Source organism: Lepus europaeus, chromosome 20, assembly GCF_033115175.1.
Source record: "Lepus europaeus isolate LE1 chromosome 20, mLepTim1.pri, whole genome shotgun sequence".
NCBI lineage: Eukaryota > Metazoa > Chordata > Mammalia > Lagomorpha > Leporidae > Lepus > Lepus europaeus.
Window position 1 is genome coordinate 4947856 of NC_084846.1, and position 22245 is coordinate 4970100.

At 57.6% G+C, this 22245-nt stretch overlaps 1 protein-coding gene across 2 annotated transcripts in view; it reads right to left on the reverse strand.

The window, feature by feature from the left end:
• Positions 1-22245, reverse strand: part of COL5A3 (collagen type V alpha 3 chain) — a 38864-nt gene that overhangs the window by 12756 nt on the left and 3863 nt on the right. The window contains exons 3-40 of one of the 2 annotated variants that reach the window (XM_062179230.1): positions 21993-22182; positions 21756-21912; positions 19096-19200; positions 18625-18777; positions 17055-17174; positions 16803-16958; positions 14940-14987; positions 14802-14843; positions 14455-14517; positions 14050-14124; positions 13874-13957; positions 13701-13757; positions 13559-13612; positions 13350-13403; positions 12733-12786; positions 12580-12633; positions 12351-12404; positions 10976-11020; positions 10788-10841; positions 10573-10617; positions 10352-10405; positions 10170-10214; positions 8639-8692; positions 8517-8561; positions 8340-8393; positions 6220-6264; positions 6037-6090; positions 5799-5906; positions 5133-5186; positions 3660-3713; positions 2293-2337; positions 2044-2097; positions 1872-1916; positions 887-940; positions 737-790; positions 584-637; positions 300-407; positions 76-165 (exon numbers count right to left, since the gene is read on the reverse strand). In XM_062179230.1, the coding sequence (XP_062035214.1) occupies positions 76-165; positions 300-407; positions 584-637; positions 737-790; positions 887-940; positions 1872-1916; positions 2044-2097; positions 2293-2337; positions 3660-3713; positions 5133-5186; positions 5799-5906; positions 6037-6090; positions 6220-6264; positions 8340-8393; positions 8517-8561; positions 8639-8692; positions 10170-10214; positions 10352-10405; positions 10573-10617; positions 10788-10841; positions 10976-11020; positions 12351-12404; positions 12580-12633; positions 12733-12786; positions 13350-13403; positions 13559-13612; positions 13701-13757; positions 13874-13957; positions 14050-14124; positions 14455-14517; positions 14802-14843; positions 14940-14987; positions 16803-16958; positions 17055-17174; positions 18625-18777; positions 19096-19200; positions 21756-21912; positions 21993-22182 (2735 nt within the window). The remainder of the gene's footprint in view (positions 1-75; positions 166-299; positions 408-583; positions 638-736; positions 791-886; positions 941-1871; positions 1917-2043; positions 2098-2292; positions 2338-3659; positions 3714-5132; positions 5187-5798; positions 5907-6036; positions 6091-6219; positions 6265-8339; positions 8394-8516; positions 8562-8638; positions 8693-10169; positions 10215-10351; positions 10406-10572; positions 10618-10787; positions 10842-10975; positions 11021-12350; positions 12405-12579; positions 12634-12732; positions 12787-13349; positions 13404-13558; positions 13613-13700; positions 13758-13873; positions 13958-14049; positions 14125-14454; positions 14518-14801; positions 14844-14939; positions 14988-16802; positions 16959-17054; positions 17175-18624; positions 18778-19095; positions 19201-21755; positions 21913-21992; positions 22183-22245) is intronic. The other variant, XM_062179231.1, reaches the window with a different exon arrangement.

Sequence of the window (22245 nt, forward strand, 5' to 3'; positions counted from 1 at the left end):
CCCCCCCCATGTCCCTTCTCTTTCACAGCCCATCCAGGCACGGGAGGTGGGGGGGGGGCTGCAGGTGCTACTCACTGGGTCACCGGGGGCTCCTTTGGGGCCAGGGAGGCCCCTGGGACCAGCTGGCCCCTCTTTTCCCAGGGGACCTGGTGGGCCCAGCTCCCCCTGCAGGAGGACAAAGGGAAGAAGAGGTGAGGCCGCTGCATCTGGTGGGGGGATCCCCCTCCCCCAGGGATGATCAGAGCCATGGAGGGGATTTAGGGCCATTCAGCCAAGACCCCCTATGGGCTGGGTCTCACCTTGGCGCCCTCTCTGCCTTCCAGGCCCGGAAGACCTTGCTCTCCAGGCGGCCCCGGAGGACCCGGGGGGCCCCTCTCCCCCAGAGGCCCGGCTTCTCCTGTCTTTCCCTGTGGAGGGGGAAAGGGCTCATTTTGAATGGGAGGGGGCAGGGATGGTCAAAGATGCAGCTCCCCCCCCACACCAAATTCTCTCCCAGCAGGTGCAGTACAGGGCGGGGAGGGGGAGGGGGAGAGGGAAGAGGGAAGGGGAGGGGGAACAGGGAGGGGGAGGGGTCCACTCTGACCTGAGGCCCTAGGACACCAGCTGGTCCAGGCGGGCCTGTCTGACCTTGGAAGCCCTGGAGAGAAAATTAATTAATGAATAGGGGGTTTCACACAGAGGGGGGGAAGGCGGGGCCCTAAGAGGGTCAGGCGTTCAAAGTCAAGCGGTCACTCACCAATTCTCCTCTCTGTCCGGGGTGCCCCGGTCGCCCGTCTTTCCCCTGGGAGCCCTGGAGGACACCGTGTGAGTACAGGCATGAAGCCTCGCCCCTTCCCCGGTCCCCCTCCCGCCCGACCCCCCAACCAGGGGCTCCCCAATCACTCACGGGAGGGCCCTTCGGCCCAGGGAATCCCGGGGGGCCCTGCAGACCAGGGAGGCCCTGAAATGGAGGCAGGAGGTGTTGTCTCCCCCCTCCAGCCTGCTCTCCACCCCCAGAGCCCCACAGAATGGCCATGAGAGCTGGCAGCTATTAGGCGCCTACTGCATACCAGGCAGAGGATGGAGACTCCCCAGCCTTTGGGGTGAAGACTGTGGTAACGCTCACTTTACAGAGGAGGAAATGGAGGCACAGAGTGGTTAAGCCACTTGCCCAGTGTCACACAGCGAGCTAGGTCTCGCATGTCAGAGCTGGGCTCTCTCCGCTGTGCTAGGTCGCCCCCGCCCTGGGTTTGTCCTCCACTCAGAATCTCACACACAGGGCGGTGTCTGACCTGACAGGCGGTTAGCCACTCTCATCCCACGCTGGAGAGCAGAGGTTCGAGTCCCAGCTCCAGCCCCTGACCCCGGCTTCCGGCCAATGCACTCGCTGGGTTCTGGCCACCCTCATGGGCGATCTGGACTGAGTTCCAGCTCCTGGCTTTGGCCTGACTGTTGCAGGCATCTGGGGACCTGCCGCTCCCTCTCTCTGCCTCTCAGATTAAGTGGGTGCGGAGAGAGAGGCAGGCATTTGCTCTTGGGATGCCCACATCCCATATCTGAGTGCCTGGCTTGGATCTCAGCTGCTCCGCTTCTGACCCAGCTCCCTGCTAGTGCACGTGGGGAAGCAGCAGAGGATGGCCCAAGTGTTTGGGTCCCCGCCACCTACGTGGGGGTCTTGGATGGAATCCTTGGCTCCCGGCTTCAGCCTGGCCCAGTCCTGGCCATGGCGGCCATCTGGGGGGTGAACCAGTGGATGGAAGACCTCTCTCTCTGTCTTGCCCTCTCTCTCTATAACTCTGCCTTTCAAATATATAAATCAATCTTTTTAAGAAAATAACTGCAATGCAAATAAATAAGAAATTCCAAAGTGCACCCTCAGCCCCTCAACTCACCTTTTCTCCAGGGACTCCGGGGGCTCCATCCTGGCCCACGTCACCCTAGGACAGAGCGAAGGTGACTCAGGCCCCAGAACACACTCAGCTGGGAGGGACTCGGGGCAGCGAGGGGGCTTGGGTGAGCCTAGGACAAAGGAGCTGCCTGGGGGCCTTGGCCACTGCTCCTTACCTTGGGACCTGGCTGCCCCGTAGCCCCCGGCTGTCCCCGCTCCCCACGGGAGCCCTGAAACAGAAAGAAGACAAAAGATCAGAGGTGAGAGGGGAGCCTAGAGGGTGGGGCCACATCCCCCCAAGTCCTTTCCCTCCACAGCCCCCTCCTGCTCCCCCCACCAGGGACACCAACATAACCCAGACCCACTGTCCTGCCCACCCGCCGTCTCCCTGCGCCGCCCCCCAGTCAGTCCCTGCGTGTTCTTACTGGTGGTCCTCGCTCTCCTTCGAGCCCCGGCTGCCCTGCTTTGCCCTGCAAAACGAATTGGGCGAGAGAAAGCGGAAGAGAGCTGGGGTGCAGAGGGGTGACACAAGCCCAACGGTGCTCTGCTCTGCAGGCCAGGAAGATTCCTGGGTGTCTCACTCATTCACACACACACACACACACACCCAGCACCGACACCCACAGCCAGCAAAGGTCACAGACGCACCCTTGCACATGGAGCACACCGACAGAGGCCCAACCCACAAGCTTGCTCGCCCGCACGGACACACGATTGTCACAGCTCTGCGGTCTGCACACATCGCCGCCTGCCATTGTGCCACGCCTTTGGTGGTCTGCAGCCCGAGGGTGACACACAGCGCTCCTCAGCCAATGCATGCCTTGCACACGGTGCAAACATGTGTGTGCATGCATTCACAGGAAGGCCCTGACCAACACGCCACTGTCTGTGCAGTCACAGTGACCACTGGCCCAGCTACAATACATGCAAAACAACACACACATGGGTCCATGGACACAGAGCACAGAGTGTGGGTGGCAGCATGCACACATACGTGAGTACCATACACACGTAGGCACCTGTGTATGGTCACGTAACACGCAAGCAGGCAGAACCCCCAGGCTGCAGCCCGAGAGCTCTGCATGGAAAAACACAGGAGACAGACACATACGAGAGTGTTTGAAAATGCTCGTGCAAAACGGAGATCAACGTCAAAAAGCAGACAAGTTTTGAAATCCATGCACAGGAGAGTTCTTCAAATGTTCACAGAGGGGCAGGCATTGCACATCAGAGTGCCCGGGGCTGGAGTCCCAGCTCTGCTTCCAATTTCAGCTCCCTGCTCACGTGCACCCCAGAGGCAGCAGGGACGGCTCAAGCACTTGGGTCCCTGCCACCCACGTGGGAGACCCAGATGGAGCTCCTGTCTCTTGGCTCCTGATGGGCTCGGTCCTGGTTGTTGTGGGCATTTGGGGAGTGAGCCAGATGATGGAAGACTCTCCCTCCCTCCCTCCCTCCCTCTCTCTCTCAACTTTCAAATAAATAAAAATGTTCAAGTTCATGGAAAACATATTTTGAAAACTATGCATGGATTTCAAAAAAATCTCTGCACCAAAGCAAACATCTTTTCATCCATTGCCCACAAACTTTTAACGCCCCTCGCGCACGTGTGTTCACGGCACACGCAGTCACACAGCAGCGGTGACCACCGCCATGCGCCCTGCCCCGCACACAGGGGCATGTGTGCACACAAATGCTGGCAGGCACACACACAGCCACCCATGGCCCAGCCACCTTCATGCACAGCACACGCTGGCCCCCTTGAGCAAACTGCTCCTCCTGGCTCACCACTTACCCGCTTCCCTTTCTCTCCTAGTGGGCCCAGGGGCCCAGGAAATCCAATGGATCCCTAAATGGAAAGAATCCAAGAGAAGAGAGGGGATGAGGCGTAGGCAGAGAGACAGAGAGACAGAGCGAGCACCTATCTGCGGCTTCTCTCCTCACATGCCCACAGGGCCACAGCTGGGAGTCAGGAACTCAATCCACGTCTCGAGCAAGGACTCAATGCATTTGTAAAAGTCGTGATGGGATTGAGCACTTGGCTTAGTGGTTAAGTCGTCCATTGGGACGCCCAAGCCTGGGTTCGAGCCCCCGGCTCTGCTCCCCGTTCCAGCCCCCTGCTAATGCGCACCCTGGGAGGCAGCAGGCAATGGCCCAAGTACTTGGGTCCCTGCCACTCATGGGAGACGCGGACTGCACCCCTGTTGCAGGCATTTGGGGAACGAACTAACCCATGAGACCTCCCCCTCTCAAATAATAATAAAAGATGTATATCAAAATTAAGTGGACAAAAGAAATCTAAGAAGTAACTAGAAAAAACTGCTATCAAATTAGATGTGGGTGAGATAACTACAGCAGGAGCTCAACAGGACAAAACTCAAATCCCTTCCCAAATGTCTTTAAGTTGCTGCTCTCCTTGACATAAACAGAACCGAGAAATTACCCATGAGGTAATGTGGGTGTGGATTAGGGAGAAAGATGAATTTTATTGGTGTCCTCATCCATCAAAACACTGGCAAGCAAATGTATGTTTCGTTTAAGAACATTTTGTTGCAAACTATAATTAATCCAAGATATGGAAGATAAGTGTTTTTCACGATTCTCCCCCTTCACTGACGTGGTTAACAAACAAATCTCAGTCGTACTCAATAAGAAGGATCCTAAATTTTACCCATCTTCATCAGCTTGATCGGGTCAGTCCTCCCGGTCTCTCCATTTTGCGGGTGAGAAAATGAGATCCAAGGGGGGGCAGGTGAGGATGCGCTGCTTGGGATGCCTGCATCCACACTGCAGCGCCTGGGTTCGAGTCCCGGCTCTGCTGCAAGTTCCAGCTCCCTGCTGGTGCACACCCTGGGGGGCGGCCGTGATGGCTCTGGTGGCTGAGCCCCTGCCACTCATGTGGGAGACCCGGATGGAGCTCCCAGATCCTGCCTTCAGCCTGACCATGCCCCAACTGTTTGGGGCATGAAGGGAGTGAACCAGCAAATGGGCAATTCTCTCTCTCTCTTTCTCCTCTGTTCAAATAAATAAAAAGAAACTTGGTAACAATAAAAGGATCTCAAGAAACATAGTGGAAAGGAATGCCTTGCTCAAGCGCACTGAGCAGGTGAGCACTGAATGTCTGAGCCCAAGCCTGCCTGATGCCAAAGCCCATATCTTCTCCCAGTGACCACGGAGTGGGCAGCTCACCCCCAAGGTCACAGCCAGCAGCCCTGGATGTTCATCCCTGACCCCTGCCCCGCCCCGGCCCAGTCCCTCAGCCTCTTACCTTAGGGCCTGGACGTCCGGGGTAACCGGGGAGACCTGGCACCCCCAGCTTGCCCTGCAGAGAGATTACGGGGCAAAGTCAGAAACTACAACCCAGAAGTCTGGAAAGAAAGGCCGGGGTGGGGGTGGGGGGGTGGGGCGGAAGCAGAGTGAGCCTGGGGCTGGCACTCAACCCCTGCAGGCCTATTTTCTCATCTGTAAAATGGGGCCAGTGGGTTAAGCTGCCATTTGCAGTGCCGGCATCCCACGTCGGAGGGTCGGTTTGAGTCCCGGCTGCTCCACCTCTGATCCAGCTCCCTGCTAATGCGCCTGGGAAAGCAGCAGAGGATGGCCCAAGCTGCCCATGCCACCCATGTGGGAGGTCTGGATGGAGTCACTGGCTTCAGCTTGGCCCAGCTCAGGCCATTGTGGCCATTTGGGGGGGTAAACCAGCAGGTGGAAGATTGATATTTCTTTCTCTGTCTCTCTCTGCCTTCCAAGTAAATCAATCTTTCTTTAAAATGCCTGTTGCATGGGATTGCTCTGAAATGCTGAGCTGAGAAAGATGACAGTGAGAGGGGCCACCTCCTGGGGTCAGAGGTGAAAGGGCAGAGGGCAGAGGCAAATGGCTGGAGAACACCTGGGCTGCAAGCCAAGAAGGAGGGAGGGGTGACCAAGGGGCATTCACCTTCTCTCCAGCTGCACCTGGGGGACCTTCCTCACCAGCCAGCCCCTCCGGCCCCTTTGGGCCCTCAGGACCATCCTCTCCACGAGGACCTGGGGGTCCAGGCTGCCCCTGGAGTGGGAAAGAGAGGCCCTGGTATCAGTTCTTGGTCCTTCCCGCTTCCTGGAGCCCTCGCCCACCCCCTGCCTGTGTCCCCAAGCCCCCCAGACCCTCACGACCCCTCATCCAGAGCTTGTCCTACCCGATCGCCTTTGAGGCCCCCGTCGCCCTTGAAGCCAGGGAAGCCGTCTTCTCCCTGGAAGATGGGGGTTGGGGGGAGCAGAGACAGGTCAAAATCAAGGTCAGAAGTCAAGGTCTCGGGGAAGGGAAGGGCCACACAAGGGGGGCTCCCCCTGCCCCTCCAAGGAATCCCTTCCCTTCTCACCTTCTCGCCTTTCTCTCCCTGGACACCCCGATTGCCGGAAGTACCCTAAAGAATAAAAAATAATTAATAAATAAACCAGCCAGAACAGTCCCAAAAGGATGCTGGAGCAGAGCGGGCTGGGGGCAGCCTCAGAGGAAGTGGTCTTCCCCGGGAATCTGCCAGCGTGGGGTGCACTCGCCCCTCCCCGCCTCCCCCTCCCCTCCCAGATTGGCAGCTTCCCAGGGTCTTCAGAATGGGAGTTGTGCAGGGAAGGCCAAATTTCCAAGTAATCCATTCCCATCTCCCGGGGACACTGTGTGCACAGTTCCTCCTGGCAAGAGAGAGAGGATGAACAGTCCTCTCTCTGAAGGAGAGAAATGTCTCCCCATTGAGCCGACTACAAGGCGACTCTGTGCTTGGTGACAAGGAGCCTGCTCAGGGCGGGCTTGGATGCCACTCACGCCAAACTCGGGACACTGCCCTTGGCCACAACCCAGCTGAGCTCAGCAGCCACAAAGGAAGTGCACTTGGATACAATGTAGCAATGTGTTCGGCCAATGTCGCAGCCGGCTCCTGCTAGGGGTCATTCACTTCACCACGGATGATGTCTCTGAACTTGGCTACATTGTTTTCTTCCCTTGGGGCCATTGTAAGTGGACTCAACTACAGCCTGGGAGTCCATATCCACAGTTGTTCATAGGCTCCAACTACAATGTTATTAGGTTGCCAACAACACAGGTGCTGACGACAGCCATTCCACCCTGTCCTGAGGGATTCGGGGCACAAGACTCCCAGTGCCTACCTGACACTTGCCTAGTGCTGGAATACATGTATGGTGGCTTTTTCCTGCGCACAAATACCTATGCCAAAGATGAGCTTCTAAATTAGGCACAGTAAGAGATTCACAATAGCTACTAATCAAATAGACAAATCGTGGTTCAGGCATGGGGGCATCAGGGAAGACACCACTTGGGATGTCACACCCCACCCTGGAGGGCCTGGGTTCGAGTCCTTGCTCCACTGCAGATTCTGGCTTCCTGGGACGCACACCCTAGAAGCAGCGGGTGATGGCTCAAGCAGTTGAGTCCCTGGACTGAACCCCAGCTCCCAGCTTCAGCCTGGCCCTGGCCCCAGCCCTTGTGGGCATTTTGGGGGTGAACCTATGGATGGGAGCTCTTTTTCTCACTCTCTCTTGTTAAATAAAACATTTTTAATGCATATTATGAAAAAACTGCATGGATTTCAACTGTTTGCATCAAAATGAGCTTATCTTTTAATTCAAACTTCTAGGAACTTTCTGAAGCACGCTCGTCCAGTAAGATACTGGTATCTGCAGGCTCTGTGGCCACAAAGTCCACCCACCACAGGTTGGCAACATTCCAAAAAATCTCCTCTGGGGTGGGCATTGCGGTGCTGTGGGTTAAGCCACTGCCTGCGACAGCCCAGCATCCCATTATCAGAGGACTGGTTCAAGCCCCAGCTGCCCGACTTCTGATCCAGCTCCCTGTTAATGCGCCTGGGAAAGCAGCAGAGGATGGACCAAGTGCTTGGGCCCCCGCACCCACGTGGGAGCCCTGGATGGAGCACCAGGCTCCTGGCTTCACCCTGGCCCAGCCCTAGCTGTTGCAGGCATCTGGGGAGGGAATCAGCAGATGGAAGCTCTGTGTCTCTCTTTCTCTCTCAAATAGTTTTTTTTTTTTTTAATTCAGATTTCAATCCTTAAAAAAAAAAATAACAAAACATAGGGGAGCATGTGTGCAGGCTCTGTGTAAAAACCCTACAGCATCTTGGGTGAGGAACTTGAGTGGAGTTCGGTATCCGAAGGACTGGCTCTGGGCTGGAGGAAGAGCCAAATCGTCGCCAAGACCCAATCCTCGCTCCCCTACAGCTTGCCTGGCCGGCTGATTCCTCTCCCCACACATCCAGAAGCGCCTTTCGTTTTCCTTGTTCCTCTCGTAATTCTTGAGCTAACCTGGGTTTAATTTACGTCACAGTCAACGCTCCCCTAAATACAGAGTGCGACAGACGGGAAGGCAAACGACCCTGGGTCAGCAGGAAGACGGGCAAGGGCTCTGCACAACAACCAAATGAAGATTCCACCTGCCCTTGCCAAGGAATCGCCTGGCCTGAGTGTCACCTACCTTCACGCCTCGAGGGCCCGGGTAGCCCGGAGGACCTGCCGACCCCGCTGGGCCCTGAGAGGAACAGAAGGTCAGTGCCAACCCTACCTTCCCCCTCCCCACCCCCAGGGTCCTCGCCACACTCAGAGTCCAGGCTCTGCCCTCGTCACTGGCCCAGCCTCCCTCTTCGTCACTCACCTGGGACCCCTTCTCTCCCGTGGGACCCTCCTGGCCTGGGTGACCCTGGGAAAGAAGCCTTGTAAGCGATCAGAGACCAAGCTTGGCCACCTGTGCCCCACCCCCCGGCTCCAGGTGCTCACCGGAGGACCGTCAGCTCCTGGGGGGCCCTGAATCCCTGCGTTTCCAGGGGGGCCCTGAAAGGAGATGAAAGGTAGGGGGAGTCGGGGGTCTCAGGACCCAGAGCTCCCCCCAGGAATAGCTCTGCTCGGAGAGAAAGAGCCATGGCACTGCCCAGGAAATCTATCCCAGCTCGGCTCAGACTTGCTGTGTGACCCTGGGCAGGTGCCTTGCCTTCTCTGAGTCTCAGAATTCCTCCTCCTCTGGGAGGGCTGAGAAGGGACGCAAAGCAGTGTGAGACGGGCTAGGCACTTGGCACAGTGGCTAGGACGCCACCCGGGACACCCGCTTCTCTCATCTGAGGGCCTGGGTTTGGGTCCGCCCTGCACTCCTGATTCCAACTTCCTGCTCCTGCACACCCTGGGAGGCAGCGGAAGACGGCCCAGTGCTCAGGTCCCTGCCACCCACGTGGGAGGCCTGGACGGAGCTCCTGACTCCTGGCTTCAGCCTGGCCTGACCCTCCTGTGGGCATGAGGGGAGTGAACAAGTGCTCGCTCGCTTTCTCTCTCTCTCTCTCTCAAATATATTCTTTTAGTTTTTAATGATTTATTATGTATTTTATGAAAAACTAGAAGAGTTCAAAGTCTCCCAACATGAAGAAATGGTCACTGTTTAAGGAGAGGAAATACCAATTATTCTGACTTGACCATTACACATTGTATTCATACATTGAATTATGACATTGTATCCCTGTAAAAAATGACCCAGAAAGAAAAAAAAGGAAATTGCATATTTTTAAAAGTCTAAGGTCAGGAACTGGTGCTGTGGCTAAGCCTCTGCCTGCTGGGCGCCGGTTCTAGTCCCGGCTGCTCCACTTCCGGTCCAGCTCTCTGCTGTGGCCTGGGAAAGCAGTAGAAGATGGCCCAAGTCCTTGGGTCCCTGCATCTGCATAGGAGACCCGGAGGAAGCTCTGGTCCAGCTCTGGCCATTGTGGACATCTGGGGAGTGAACCAGTGGATGAAGACCTCTGTCTCCATCTCTCCCTCTCTGTCTATAACTCTACCTCTCAAATAAATACATCTTAAAAAAATGTAAATACATCTTTAAAAAAGTGTAAGATCATAGGGAGCTGGCACCAGAAATGGTGACAGAAAGCCCAGGATCACGGAGAAGTGGAAACGGGCGCGGGGGGTGGGGGGGGGCAACGCTGAAGTTTGTGCCGGAAGGGGCCTGATTGCTAGGAGAGACGGGAACAGACATGCAGAGGAACAGAGCCGAGGCCACTGGGCCCAGAGAAAGGACGCCCCCCGCCCCCCAGGGTCTTGGGGATACTACGGACAGCGGCTTCTCTGGGGTTCTCGCTGACGATAGCTGACCATAGCCCCGCCACGAGTGGCCCTCGGTGAGGGTCTGCTCTTACAGCAGTGACTGTGATGTGGCCGTTTGTCACCAGCCACAGATCACTAAAGGGGCCCAGGGCAGAGGGCGCTTCCTGGCCACAGGGTTGAAGGAAGAAGACCTAGGAGGGTGAGGGCGGCCAGAGCTGTCACTCACCTTCTCCCCAGGAGTCCCGATGAGTCCCTGCGGGCCGGGGATCCCCTGGGGACATAAAGAAAAGAGGGCGGGGGAGGCATGAGAGTGAAACAGTGGGCGCCAGGACTGCGGAGGCCGGGAAGGACCTAAAGCCTCCGCTGACCACAGCGTCCACCCCCGCCCTTGGGAATGAGAGTTCAAACCTGTGACCCCGGGTTTCCCTGCTGTCCTGGAGGGCCTGGCTCTCCTGGAGGACCCTGCAGAGAGAGAGAGAGAAGGGCTCATGGCATCGGGGGGGGGGGGGGGCGGGGGCGGGGGCGGTCAGTGGAGCTGACACAGGTGCACCTAGGAGCAGACAAGGGCACGAAGGGCCACAGGGGTCGGCGTGTCCCAAGGGCCAGGGATCAGAGGGAGGGCCACGTACCACATTGCCTTTGGCACCTGGAGCCCCGTCGCTTCCTGTGGCACCCTGCGGGGAGAGCGAGGGGGCGTGAGAGCAGGACAGGGGCCTGAGTCTGAGACACCAAGGGGCTGGGAAAGCGAGCGGGCGGAGAAATCAAGCAAGAGAGATGGACGTGCAGCGGGGACCCAGGCAAGGAAAAGACAGGCAAGGGTGCAGAGAGCCCAGGGTGTTCTCACCGGGCGTCCGGGTGGGCCAGGGGAGCCTCTGGGGCCGATCAGTCCTCGCGGCCCCTGTGAAAGGCAGACAGCAGGTGCAGTGGCCCAGCCTCACCTCAGCGAGGCCCGGGAGCTACGGGGCCTCTGAGAACGGCAGCCCAGTTTCTTCCCCTGCACCAAGGCCGGGCCTGAGCAACCCTGATACTCACCGGCTCGCCAGCCTGGCCGGTAGGCCCTGGAGGCCCCTCCGCTCCCTATGGGAAGGCATCGTTACTTAGGGAGGGGACACACAAGGCTTGGAGAACTCGCTCTCCTCATCTGGGCAGTCCCTTCCTGGGGACCTCAGAGGTCACCAGGATTCTGGGAATCGAGCCCGAGGGAGTCCGTTCACACCCTCGACTCCTATCCTAGATCCGCGGCCCCGAATCTCACCTCCTAACATCAAAGTATCCCCTGGTCCTCTCTCTTTTTTAAAATTTTTTAATCCTGGGGCCGGTTCTCTGTGGCATAGTGGGTAAAGCCACCACCTGCAGTGCCGGCATCCCATATGGGCGCTGGTTCGAGACCTGGCTGATCCATTTCCAATCAAGCTCTCTGCTATGGCCTGGGATAGCAGTAGAAGATGGCCCAAACATTTGGGCCCCTGCATCCTTGTGGGAGACCCGGAAGAAGCTCCTGGCTCCTGGCTTCAGATCAGCACAGTTCCAGCCTTTGTGGCCAATTGGGGAGTGAACCAGCAGATGGAAGACCTCTCTCTCTCACTGCCTCTTCTCTCTCTGTGTAACTCTGACTTTCAAATAAATAAATAAATCTTTTAAAAAACATCTTTAGGCCGGCGCCACGGCTCAATAGGCTAATCCTCCGGCCTGCGGCGCCGGCACACCAGGTTCTAGTCCCGGTCGCGGCGCTGGATTCTGTCCCGGTTGCCCCTCTTCCAGTCCAGCTCTCTGCTGTGGCCCGGGAGTGCAGTGGAGGATGGCCCAAGTGCTTGGTCCCTGCACCTGCATGGGAGACCAGGAGAGGCACCTGGCTCCTGGCTTTGGATCAGCGTGGTGTGCCGGCCACAGTGGCCATTGGAGGGTGAATCAACAGTAAAGGAAGACCTTTCTCTCTGTCTCTCTCTCACTGTCCACTCTGCCTGTCAAAAAAAATTTTTTTAATCCTTTATTTGGAAGACAGACAGAGGGTTCTCCTAGGCCAGTTCACTCCCCAAATGCCCACAGTGGCCAGCGCTGGGCCAGGCCACAGCCAGGAGCCTGGAATTCAACGAAGGTCCCCCACGTGTGCAGCAGGGACCAAGCATTTGAGCCATCGGCTGCTGCCTCCGGGGTGCACAGTAGCAGGGAGCTGGAGCCAGGACTCAAACCCAGGCTCTCTGAGCGACGTGGGCGCCCCCTCTGGTGGTTTCACTGCGAAGAGAACACCCCCCAGCCCCCACCCCTTGAGCTGTCTGCCTGAGCCTGCCCTCGGCACCTGGGTGCCCTGGCTGTCCAGTGCAAACCCTCGCCCTGCACTCAGCCCCTGCGCGCTCTCCAAGCCTCACGCATGGTCTCCACATCACCCCTAACTTCTTGCCAAACTCACCTTCTCACCATCCTCTCCCGGGGGGCCAGGTTGTCCCACATGGCCAAAGTCGCCCTGGAGTGGAGGACAGAGGGCAGTTCAGAGCAGAGTGGCAAGGATGAAGACCAGCCCCCCCCCAGAAAAGGAGATTGGGGGAGGGCTCAGACATGGGGCTCAGGGCTCATCCCGAGGTGGAAGCGTGCATCTTGGGAAGGGGCCTTGGGTCTGAAAGCAGGGTCGACACACTCACCCTTTGGCCCTTCTCACCAGGCAGCCCTGGAAGGCCATCAAAGCCCCGGTCACCCTATCCAGAGAGACACCAGCTCAGCCCCGAACCCTTGACCCTGATGCGTCACCCCCCAACCCCACCAACCCGGGTCCCAGTCCTGGCCACATCACCTACCTTGGGGCCTGTGTCCCCTGGGAGGCCCCGAGCTCCGTCTGCTCCAGAGCGGCCCTAGGGAGAAAGCGCGCCCAGGGGTCAGGGACAGACCTGCCCTGTGCCTTTCTCTCAACTTAGCACGTCAGCTTTGTCCGTCAACATCATCGGGTCCTCTACCGCCACTAGAGAGCACCTTCCTTGGGTACAGTCTTCCGTGTCCCACCTGAACCCCCCAAATGCACCTCAGACCCACCCCTTCCTCTTTATCCTCAATGCTCTTTGTCTAGTTCAAGTCAGCCCCATCACCGACACCCAGAGTCCCCAGCTCCAGCCTCCGCTCGCTGCCCTGCGGCCGCCGTAGCATGGTCCTCCTGCCATTGACCGCCGTCTGGAGCTGTCCAGTCCAGCATTCCCTCCGACGAGCCAGACTTCTCTCGGGCACGTAGGCTCTTCCTCACCTGTTCGCAAGCCTCACTCCCGCTGGCAAGACCTCCCCGATGCTACCCTCTGGCCCGATTTGCCGTCACACACGGGAACTGGCTGCTGCTGCCTGCTCTCAGTGTTCTGATCCCCCTGACGCCGAGCCCAGGTACTGAGGGATGGGTGCAGGGTGACCAGGAGACCTGGGAGACACTCACCATCTTGCCCTCTCTGCCAGGGGGCCCGGGGGGGCCCTGCAGGCCTCGAGGACCCTAGAAGAGAGAGAAAAAGAGGAAGGGAAGAAGACAGGATCACCCCCGAGGAAGGGCAGGGGTGTCCCCAGCCAGCACCTTTACCCATGGCCCAGAGGGAAGACCCTCCCCACCCAGTCCTGTCCCCCCACCCCTGCTCATGGCCCCAGGCTCACCTGTGGCCCCATTTCTCCCATCTCTCCTTTCATACCCGGATATCCAGGGAGGCCCTTGGAGGAGGAGAGAAGGGGGTGCAGTTAGAGGGAAGTGCCCCTTCTCCACGGCGTACCCCCTCCTCTGGGCAGACTCTTCACTCACCACGGGGCCTGGACGCCCAGTGAGCCCCACCGGGCCGGGCGGACCTTTCATAGACAGCTGGAAAAACAGAGGGGAATGGAGCTTGAGTCTCCTACAAGATCCCCCAACCGAATGCGCCCCAGCCCCGTCTCTGTCTCGGTTCGTTCCTCTACCACCCTCCCCAGCCCCCTCACCTGAGCCTGCTGCAGCACCGCCTGGGCCTGGGCCTGCTGGAAGGAGACTGGAGGGCCTTTGAGGGAGCTGCCCGCAAACTGGAACTAGGGAGTGACTTGTGGTGAGGGGAGCTCCGAGGGGAGACCCCCTCCTGGGTCAGCCGCCCCCCACGCTGCACCACCCTCCCCCTCCTTACCGGCATCATGATCACGGTGCCTGGGGGACCCCGGACCCCATCCATGCCAGGGATCCCTGGGAGGCCAGCAGGGCCCTGAGAGAGAGGGGGCGACAGATGCATGGAGGCGGGAAGAAACAGAGAAAGATGGAGGCAAGGAGAGAGGCAGGGAAAGACAGGGAGATGGGAAGAGGGAGGTTCATGGCGGTCTCAGAGGCAGAGAGACCACAACACGGGAAGACCGGGGTTCGAGAAAGAGCCAGGAAGAGAACCAGACAGGGAATAAGCGTGCCCAAGACGGAAGAGGAAGAGGAGCCGACGGGCTGTTCCCAGACCACCAGGAGGCTGTGCTGCCCCACGATGAGACCTCCACGCCCCCAAAACCAACCCCGCTCCCTCCAGAAGGATCCAGGGGGAGTCTCTTACCGGTAAGCCACGGTCCCCCGGGAACCCAGGGGGTCCAGGAGGACCTCTGGGGCCAACCACCCCCTGTTATGGACAGAGCGACGGAAGTTACAGGAAATTCGAGAGTCTGAGCCACGTGGATTTCTGACCCCGGACGGACCGACCTTCCCTGCCTCTGAGCATTCCTGCTCCACCCCCCCGCCCCCAACCCCCCCACAATGCGGTCTTGACCCACATCAACCCCTGACCTACCCCACCCCCTGCTGAGTTATCCCCTGAGCCTCAGATGTCCAATGACCTTCAGGACCCCAGGGGCTTAACCCTGACCAAGGGGAAGGTGGGAAGGGGGGAACTCAGCCAGTGCTCACCCGGGGTCCTGGGGTGCCGGGGGGTCCCTCGAACTGCTGTCCCTGCGGGGAGAGGAGAGGGTGAACCGCGCCCCAGCCAGACCCCACAAGCCCCTGGCAGCACCCCCCTCCACAAGCCCCTGGCAGCACCCCCCTCACCTGCTCGATCACCGCGGGTTCTCCTTTGGCTCCTTTCTCTCCAGCGCCCTGGGGCGGGGGGAGAAGAGAGAAGTGAGCCCACCACCCCCACTCACGCACACAGGGTCTTCTGCTGCCCTTGAGCAAGTCTCCCGCCATCAGCCCAGCAATGCCCCGCAGGACGAGGCCAGAAACCCCAGACAGCCCCTCCCCCCTGGATGCGATGTGCCTCTTACTGCTCCGTGTTGAGCAACACACTTGACTCCTTTTTAACTGGTTCTTTTGTTTATTGAAAGGCAGAGAGAGAGAGAGAGAGAGAGAGAGAGAGAGAGGGAGAGGTCTTCCACCTGCTGGTTCACTCCCCCACAAGAGCCTGGGCTGGGCCAAGCCAAAGCCAGGAGCCCAGAGCTCTATTCTGGTCTCCCACGTGAGTGGCAGAGGCCCAAGTATTTGAGTCATCCCTTGCTTGTTCCCAAGATAAGCATCAGCAGGATTGGAAGCTGCTTTGGAAGTAGAGCGGCATCCGCTTAAACCAGGACCAACCCCAGCAGCCGCTTAACCGGCCATGCCTCAACGCCCACCCCAACTGGCTTAATTCTTAAGGCCAGTTATAGGTCATGGGCTCAGCTGTGAAGGGGGTGGGCGGATGATAACTGTAAGAGGGGACTTCAGGGGCCAGTGTCTGGGGCAGTCGGTAAACCATGGCCTGCAACGCCAGCATCCCCTAGCCGAGAGCCAGTTTGAGTCCAGCTGCTCCACTTCCAATTCAGCTCCCTGCTAACGTGCCGGGGAAAGCAGTCCAAGAGCTTGGGCCCCTTTCCCCCACGTCGGAGACCTGGATGGAATTCTGGGCTCCTGGCTTTGGCCTGGACCAGCCCCAGCCAGGGCAGCCACTTGGGGGAGTGAACCCATGGATGGAAAACCTCTCTGTCTCTCCCTCCCTCTCTCTGTCACTCTGCCTTTCAAATAGATAAACAACTAAATATTTTTTTTAAATAAGGGACTTCAGAAAGTTTGTGGAAATGAAACTAAAAGCTGGGTGCATTTTGGGGCAAACGTTCTTGAAGTCCATGCATTGTGTTTTCACAAGGCACCTTTTCCACGAATTTTTTGAAAGCCCTTCACAAAGGGTTTTCACATGAAGAGGAATGAGTTCAGCCAACGCTTCACATAGAACCGGTGGTCAGAATCAGTGAGTTACAACTACTCACCCTGTCCAACACCAAGGCTGGAACCCCAGACCCCGTCTCTGACCGCGTTCCTCCCCTAGGGAGTTCTATGCACTGCCTTGGCCAGAGACACCATCTCTCCACTGATGCATCTCAAGTCTTTATCTCCAGCTTTTATTACCTCCAATGAACTCCAGAATCTTCTAAGCAGTCACTGGCTTGGTCTCTCCAATGTGGACGTCCAACAGGTGTTGCTAACTTAACCCTCCCACAATGAGAGCGTGGACTCGCACCTGGTTCTCTAGGGCGGCCCCCATCTTACTCTGGGGTGCCACCAGGGTGTCTGTCTTCCCCAGCTCCAGCAATAAGACTGTCCCAAATATGGATTCCCTGGCCCATCTCCAGTCTGGACGGTGGGCTTCCCTGCTGTCTCTCTGGCTCCCCCTACTGTCCGTATACCACTGAGCAGGCAGAGGGAGCTCTGAAAGCGCCAACTCAGATCCCTTTCACGTGGCTTCTTCCTGCTTAGACTAAAAGCCAAACACATCACCCTATCCACAGAGCCTGTCACATTGTCACGATTGCATTTTTCAACTGGACTTGGTGATGCAAGAGCGTTCAAGGCCAATAGAAGTCAAGAGAGAGAATGGGGGTCCCATGTGGCTCCAGGTAGGAGTCCCTTCTTCTGCACCTAGGGAAGCCCCCCAAGACTCACAGGGAAGATCTGGAACTCAGTCAGAGATGGCTGCTCTGCTGCCTTGAAGTCAGGGCCCATGGTGGGGCCACCTCCTTCCTCTTCATCATCTTCATCTTCGTCTGCCTCGGTCTCTGGGGTCCCCAGCTCATTTCCACCGTCAGGGTCCAGGGTCTCCTGTAGGCATTGGGGCAGACCAACGTTTCCTCCACATTGCCTGCAGCCCCTCACCCCTGGGCCTCCCTCCTGCATCTCCATCCACTTCCTGCTGACCTCTACGATGGTGACATTGTGACCGACAGTCACAATGGTGGTGGCAGCAGTGGCCAAAGGTGTGGGCGTTGGAAGCAGATTCGGAGCTGGTGTCTCTGTCTTGGGAACTGCCGTGGACGTCTGGAGCCGGGATGGAGGGGGTATCAGATCTGGGACCAGGCCGATTAAGACAAACAGGAGGCAAAGGAGGACACAGGCTTTGCCCTCTCACCCCCACTCTGGGGAGAGGGACAGAGAAGGATTCCCAAAGACATCTGAGGCCCGTGGAGTCCTAGGAGTGGTCTTGGACCACGGATGCCAGCAGGGGGCGCTATTGTATATGGAGGAGGCGCAGGGCTGGGCCAGCCCAGAAGGCCTGGAAGGCAGCTAGCAAGGCTGGCCCCAGAGCCCAGGGGTCAAAGTCAAGGTCAGACTCCCAGAGCCTGACCCACATGTTCTGTGCCAAAACAGAGTTCAGTGGTCAGCCAGCCAGGCCACAGTCAGAGAGGGAGGGGCAGCTCCTTCTGGGCTGGACAGCTGCAGAGGAACTGGGTCAAGGCGGAGGAAGAGGGTGGGGGCCCAGGTGAGGGTCAGGGACCGAGAGAGTGGCTGCGGAAGAACACACTATTCCTGGTGTCCGCATTCTAGACCCACAAGGTATACATTGCGGTCAGTGATCTCTCCAATCAAGGACCCCAAGACCCATACCAAGGACCCTCACCCAACAACCCACCAACGAATAACTCCCACCAGTGAATCTGTTATTCCTACAACCAGTGACTCCTACCAACGGCCCCAACCAATTAACTTCTAGCCAATAACCCCAACCAGTGACAACCCCCTTACCAAGGATCACTAACTAGTGATCCTTCAAGGAACAAGCCCAACCAATAAACACTACTCAGTTACTCAAACAGTAATCCACGAACCAGTGGCTTTCTAACTGATAACCCATCGGGGACTCAAACTAATGAGCCCATCCATGACCCCCCAGAAATCACCCTGTACTGACTCTAAGTTATAATCTCAATAGTCCTTGCAATTGATGATTCTCCAAACAACTCCCCACCTAATGGCCCTCAACCATTAACACTAAATGAGGGCTACCACCAGGAGGCTCCATCAATGACCTCCAACAGTGAACCCCAACAGGCAATTGCCCCAATATTGACCCCAGTTAATAACTCCCTCAGTGATCTCCAATTAGCAATGCCAAATAGGGCCCTCAATTTGTGACTCCCCCAATGAAAAACCCTGACCAATAGCCCCAACCAGTGCTCCCCATACTAACCAATGATTCCCACCACTCACCCCAGCCAGGGATGTCCCCTTAAATAGTAGCCCTTACTAAGAATGCCCTACTAAGAAGGTACTCAACTGGGTACCTCCTTGCATTCTCTCTAAGACTAGGGGTTGGGGGCACAGAGATGGAAGATCTCATAAGACAGGACCACCCACTACCACCACCATGGTCGTCCATCAGCTTAGATAAGCCAGAGTTCAAGGATTGGCGACCAGAGCAAAGACCATGGACGAGGGGCCAAGATCAGTGGGAACCGGAAGCCGGAAGGGAGAGGTGCAGGTGCCTTACCTGGTTCTCCAGGGAGCCAGGAGGTGGACTCACGGTCGAGGTCTCCTGATTTTTCTTCTTTCTGCCCTTCCCCTTGCGACCTCGCCCCTTCTTCTTCCCTTTCCCCTTCCCCTTGCGTCGAGGAGGAGAAGTTTCCGGCTCACCCTGGGGGGCCTGGGAAGAGGGTCCCGCTCAGGCCAAGAGCATCTGCCCAGTGCAGCCCCACTGCTCGGGCCAGCAGCAGCCACAGTGACATGTGGTCCAGCAGGGGGTGTGTTTGGGGCTCAAGGACAACCCCATGGCCTGGATGTCAAGGCCACTCCGGCCTGGGATGTATTTGAAGTGAGGGGTCACTCTGCCTTGAATCTGGGGTCGGAGGTTGCACAGTCCCACGTATAGGAGTCAGAATCCACTCCCTCCCGGGACCAGGAGCCAGGGGTGACTCAGCCTGTGACCTCAGGTCGGGAGGAATGCAGCCAGACGCTCACTCACCCCTGTGGTTGTGGGATCCAGGTTGTCACAGCCGGGGAGGTACTGCTCACAGGCCCGGAAGGCGGCTTGGGGCTCTGGACTTATGAGAAGTTCCTGGATGTCTCCCTGGGAGAGGGTGGGAGTAGGGGAAGAGGCTGGGGACTGCTTCTGGCCTGCATTTCCCAGCATAGCCTGGCCCCCCTCCTTCCTCCCTCCTCGGCACCCCACCCAGAGGCCCTGAGTATGTGACAGAACCACAGAGAGTTGGTGGGAAAGGGGACGTAAAAGGTAAGCTTATTGTGGTGCCAAACATTTTGAAATCCATGCATAGTTTTTTCTCTTTTTTTTTTTTTTTTTGACAGGCAGAGTGGATAGTGAGAGAGAGAGACAGAGAGAAAGGTCTTCCTTTTTGCCGTTGGTTCACCCTCCAATGGCCGCTGTGGCTGGCGCACTGCAACCAGTGCATCGCACTGATCCGAAGCCAGGAGCCAGGCGCTTCTCCTGGTCTCCCATGTGGGTGCAGGGCCCAAGGACTTGGGCCATCCTCCGCTGCCTTCCTGGGCCATAGCAGAGAGCTGGCCTGGAAGAGGGGCAACCGGGATAGAATCCGGCGCCCCAACCGGGACTAGAACATGGTGTGCTGGCGCCGCAAGGTGGAGGATTAGCCTGTTAAGGCACGGCGCCGGCCCATGCATAGTTTTTTTCATCATATGTGTTGCTCATGTTCATGAACTTTTTGAAGGCCTTTTTTTTTTTTTTTTTTTTTTTTTTGCCAGGCAGAGTTAGACAGTGAGAGAGAGACAGAGAGAAAGGTCTTCCTTCCATTGGTTCACTCCCCTAATGGCTGCTACAGCTGGCGTTGCGCCGATCCGAAGCCAGGAGCCAGGTGCTTCCTCCTGGTCTCCCATGCAGGTGCAGGGGTCCAAGCACCTGGGCCATCCTCCACTGCCCTCCCGGGCCACAGCAGAGAGCTGAACTGGAAGAGGAGCAACCAGGACTAGTACCCGGTGCCCCAACCGGGACTAGAATCCGGGGTGCCAGCGCTGCAGGTGAAGGATTAGCCAAGCGAGCCACGGCGCCGGCCTTGAAGACCCATCCTATGCTTGAATTTCGATTGTCTGGCACCAAAATAAACTTACCATTTCATTCTACTTTCTATAAACTTTCTGAAATCGCCTCCTATAGGGAGAAGGTGACCCCATCACAGCCCCAATGACGTCTCCACTCCCTGCCACGAAGATCAGGGCAGACGCTACCATCGTGACACAAACCACGCCCCGCAAAGCTGCCCTACTCCAGGTGCACCTGTTTCTACACTGACAGGTGTTCGGCGAGCAGTCGCCGTGAACGGACACCAGGAAGTCTGTGGAAATGGGGGTTTTGCCTCCCACGGTGCCCGTGGCTTCTCCGCCTGTCACCCCAGCCACACTTGCCCAGTGATTCTCACAGTAGCACATTTTATCCTCACCATCACTCTAGTGAGCCTTGGGGTGGATGTGTGGCCCAACTAATAAGATGTTCACATTGGGCCGGGCGTTTGGCACAGCACTGAAGCTACACTTGGGACACTAGCGTTGCTTATTCAGAATGCCTGGGGTCGAGCCCTGGCTCTGCTTCCAGTTCTAGCTTCCTGCTAATTCACACCCTGGCCGGCAACAGGGATAGCTCAAGTGCTTGGGCCCCTGCCATCCACATGGGAGACCAGGATGGAGTTCCAGGCTCCTGGCTTCAGTCTGGCCCAGCCTTGGCTGTTGTAAATATTTGAGAAGTGAACTAACAGATGGGCAATCTCTCTCTGTTTGTCTGAGTCAGCCTCTCTCTCTTTCTCTCTCTCTCTTGCTCACTCACTCACTCTCTCTCCTCTTTGCCTTTCAAATAAAATAAATTAAAATTTGGGGCATTTTTTTTTTAACATACCCACATCCTGTATCAGAGTGCCTGGGTTTGAGTCTAGGCTCTTGCTTCTGACTCCAGTTTTCGGCTAACGCACGCCCTGGGAGGCAGCAGGTAATGGCTCAAGCAGGTGGGTCCCTGCCATCCACATGGGAGACCAGGATGGAGTTCTCAGCTCCCAGCTTTGGCCTGACCCAGCCCCAGCCATCGTGGGCATTTGGGAAGTAAAACAGCAAATGAGAGAACTCTGCCTCTTGGTCTCTCTTCCTCTCTCTCCTCATTCCTCAACCTCTCAAACAAACTTAAATCAGGAAACATTTATCTTTTTGCATCAAGATTAACTTATCTCCCCATTCTATTTTCCACAAACTTTTTGAAGCACCCTCCCCTTTTGTGCCAGGTGCCCCTCCTGGTAGTAGTGGGGACCAGGAGGGACATGGGACGGGTGAGGGTCCCTGGCCTCTGGGAGGTGACCCAGCAGCCACCAGTGTCGGCCTCCACACCACAAACACATGTGTCGGATGACGTCATGCCTCGCCAGCCCCCGATGTCACAACAGCCCTGCACACCATCACAGCCACGTCCACCCCTCAGCACCCTGTGCAGTCTAAGGGCTCTGCCGTGTCACAAGCCCAGGCCACAAGGACACACGGTGTTTCCTTCCCCTAGCTGCCCCATCAGAAAATTGAGTCATCTTCCTCATCCAATCCCTTTTGAAGGTCCAACCTAGAGCAGACAGAACTTCCCACCCGCCCCTGCCTCTGCTTCCCCCGTCACTGAGCCCCTACCTCGAAAGCGTCCTCCCCGGGGTCCTGGGTCCCCAGCACAGTGAGTCCAGCCGTGCTGATGAATCGAGGCCCCTGGCCCAACACAGGGGGCTGAGGCTCGCAGTCGGCCACCAGGGTCACCGTCCCGCCATCTACACTGACCGCCACGCGGTGCCACCTTCAAGGAAGGGGTCAGTGTCAGCGCGGGTGCTTCTCACCGGCTCGCCCCGCCCCCGCCCCATGGGGCCCCAGGCTCACCTGCCATCGGTGAGCTGCACCTGCTGAGGGAGGGAACTGAAGGAACCACCTAGGAGGCCCAGAGCCGGCCCCAGCGCCAGGCCCAGCTGCCGGGCCCCCTTCTCGTCGTAAATGGACAGAAGCACAGACTGGTTGGCCGGCTGGGCCCGCAGGGTCAGCAGCATGGAGAAGTTCTCAGGAAAGCGCCCGTCTGGGTGGGCGGAGGAGACGGCCACTCAGGACCCGCGCTTCCTCTGGGGTAGCCCACAGCCCC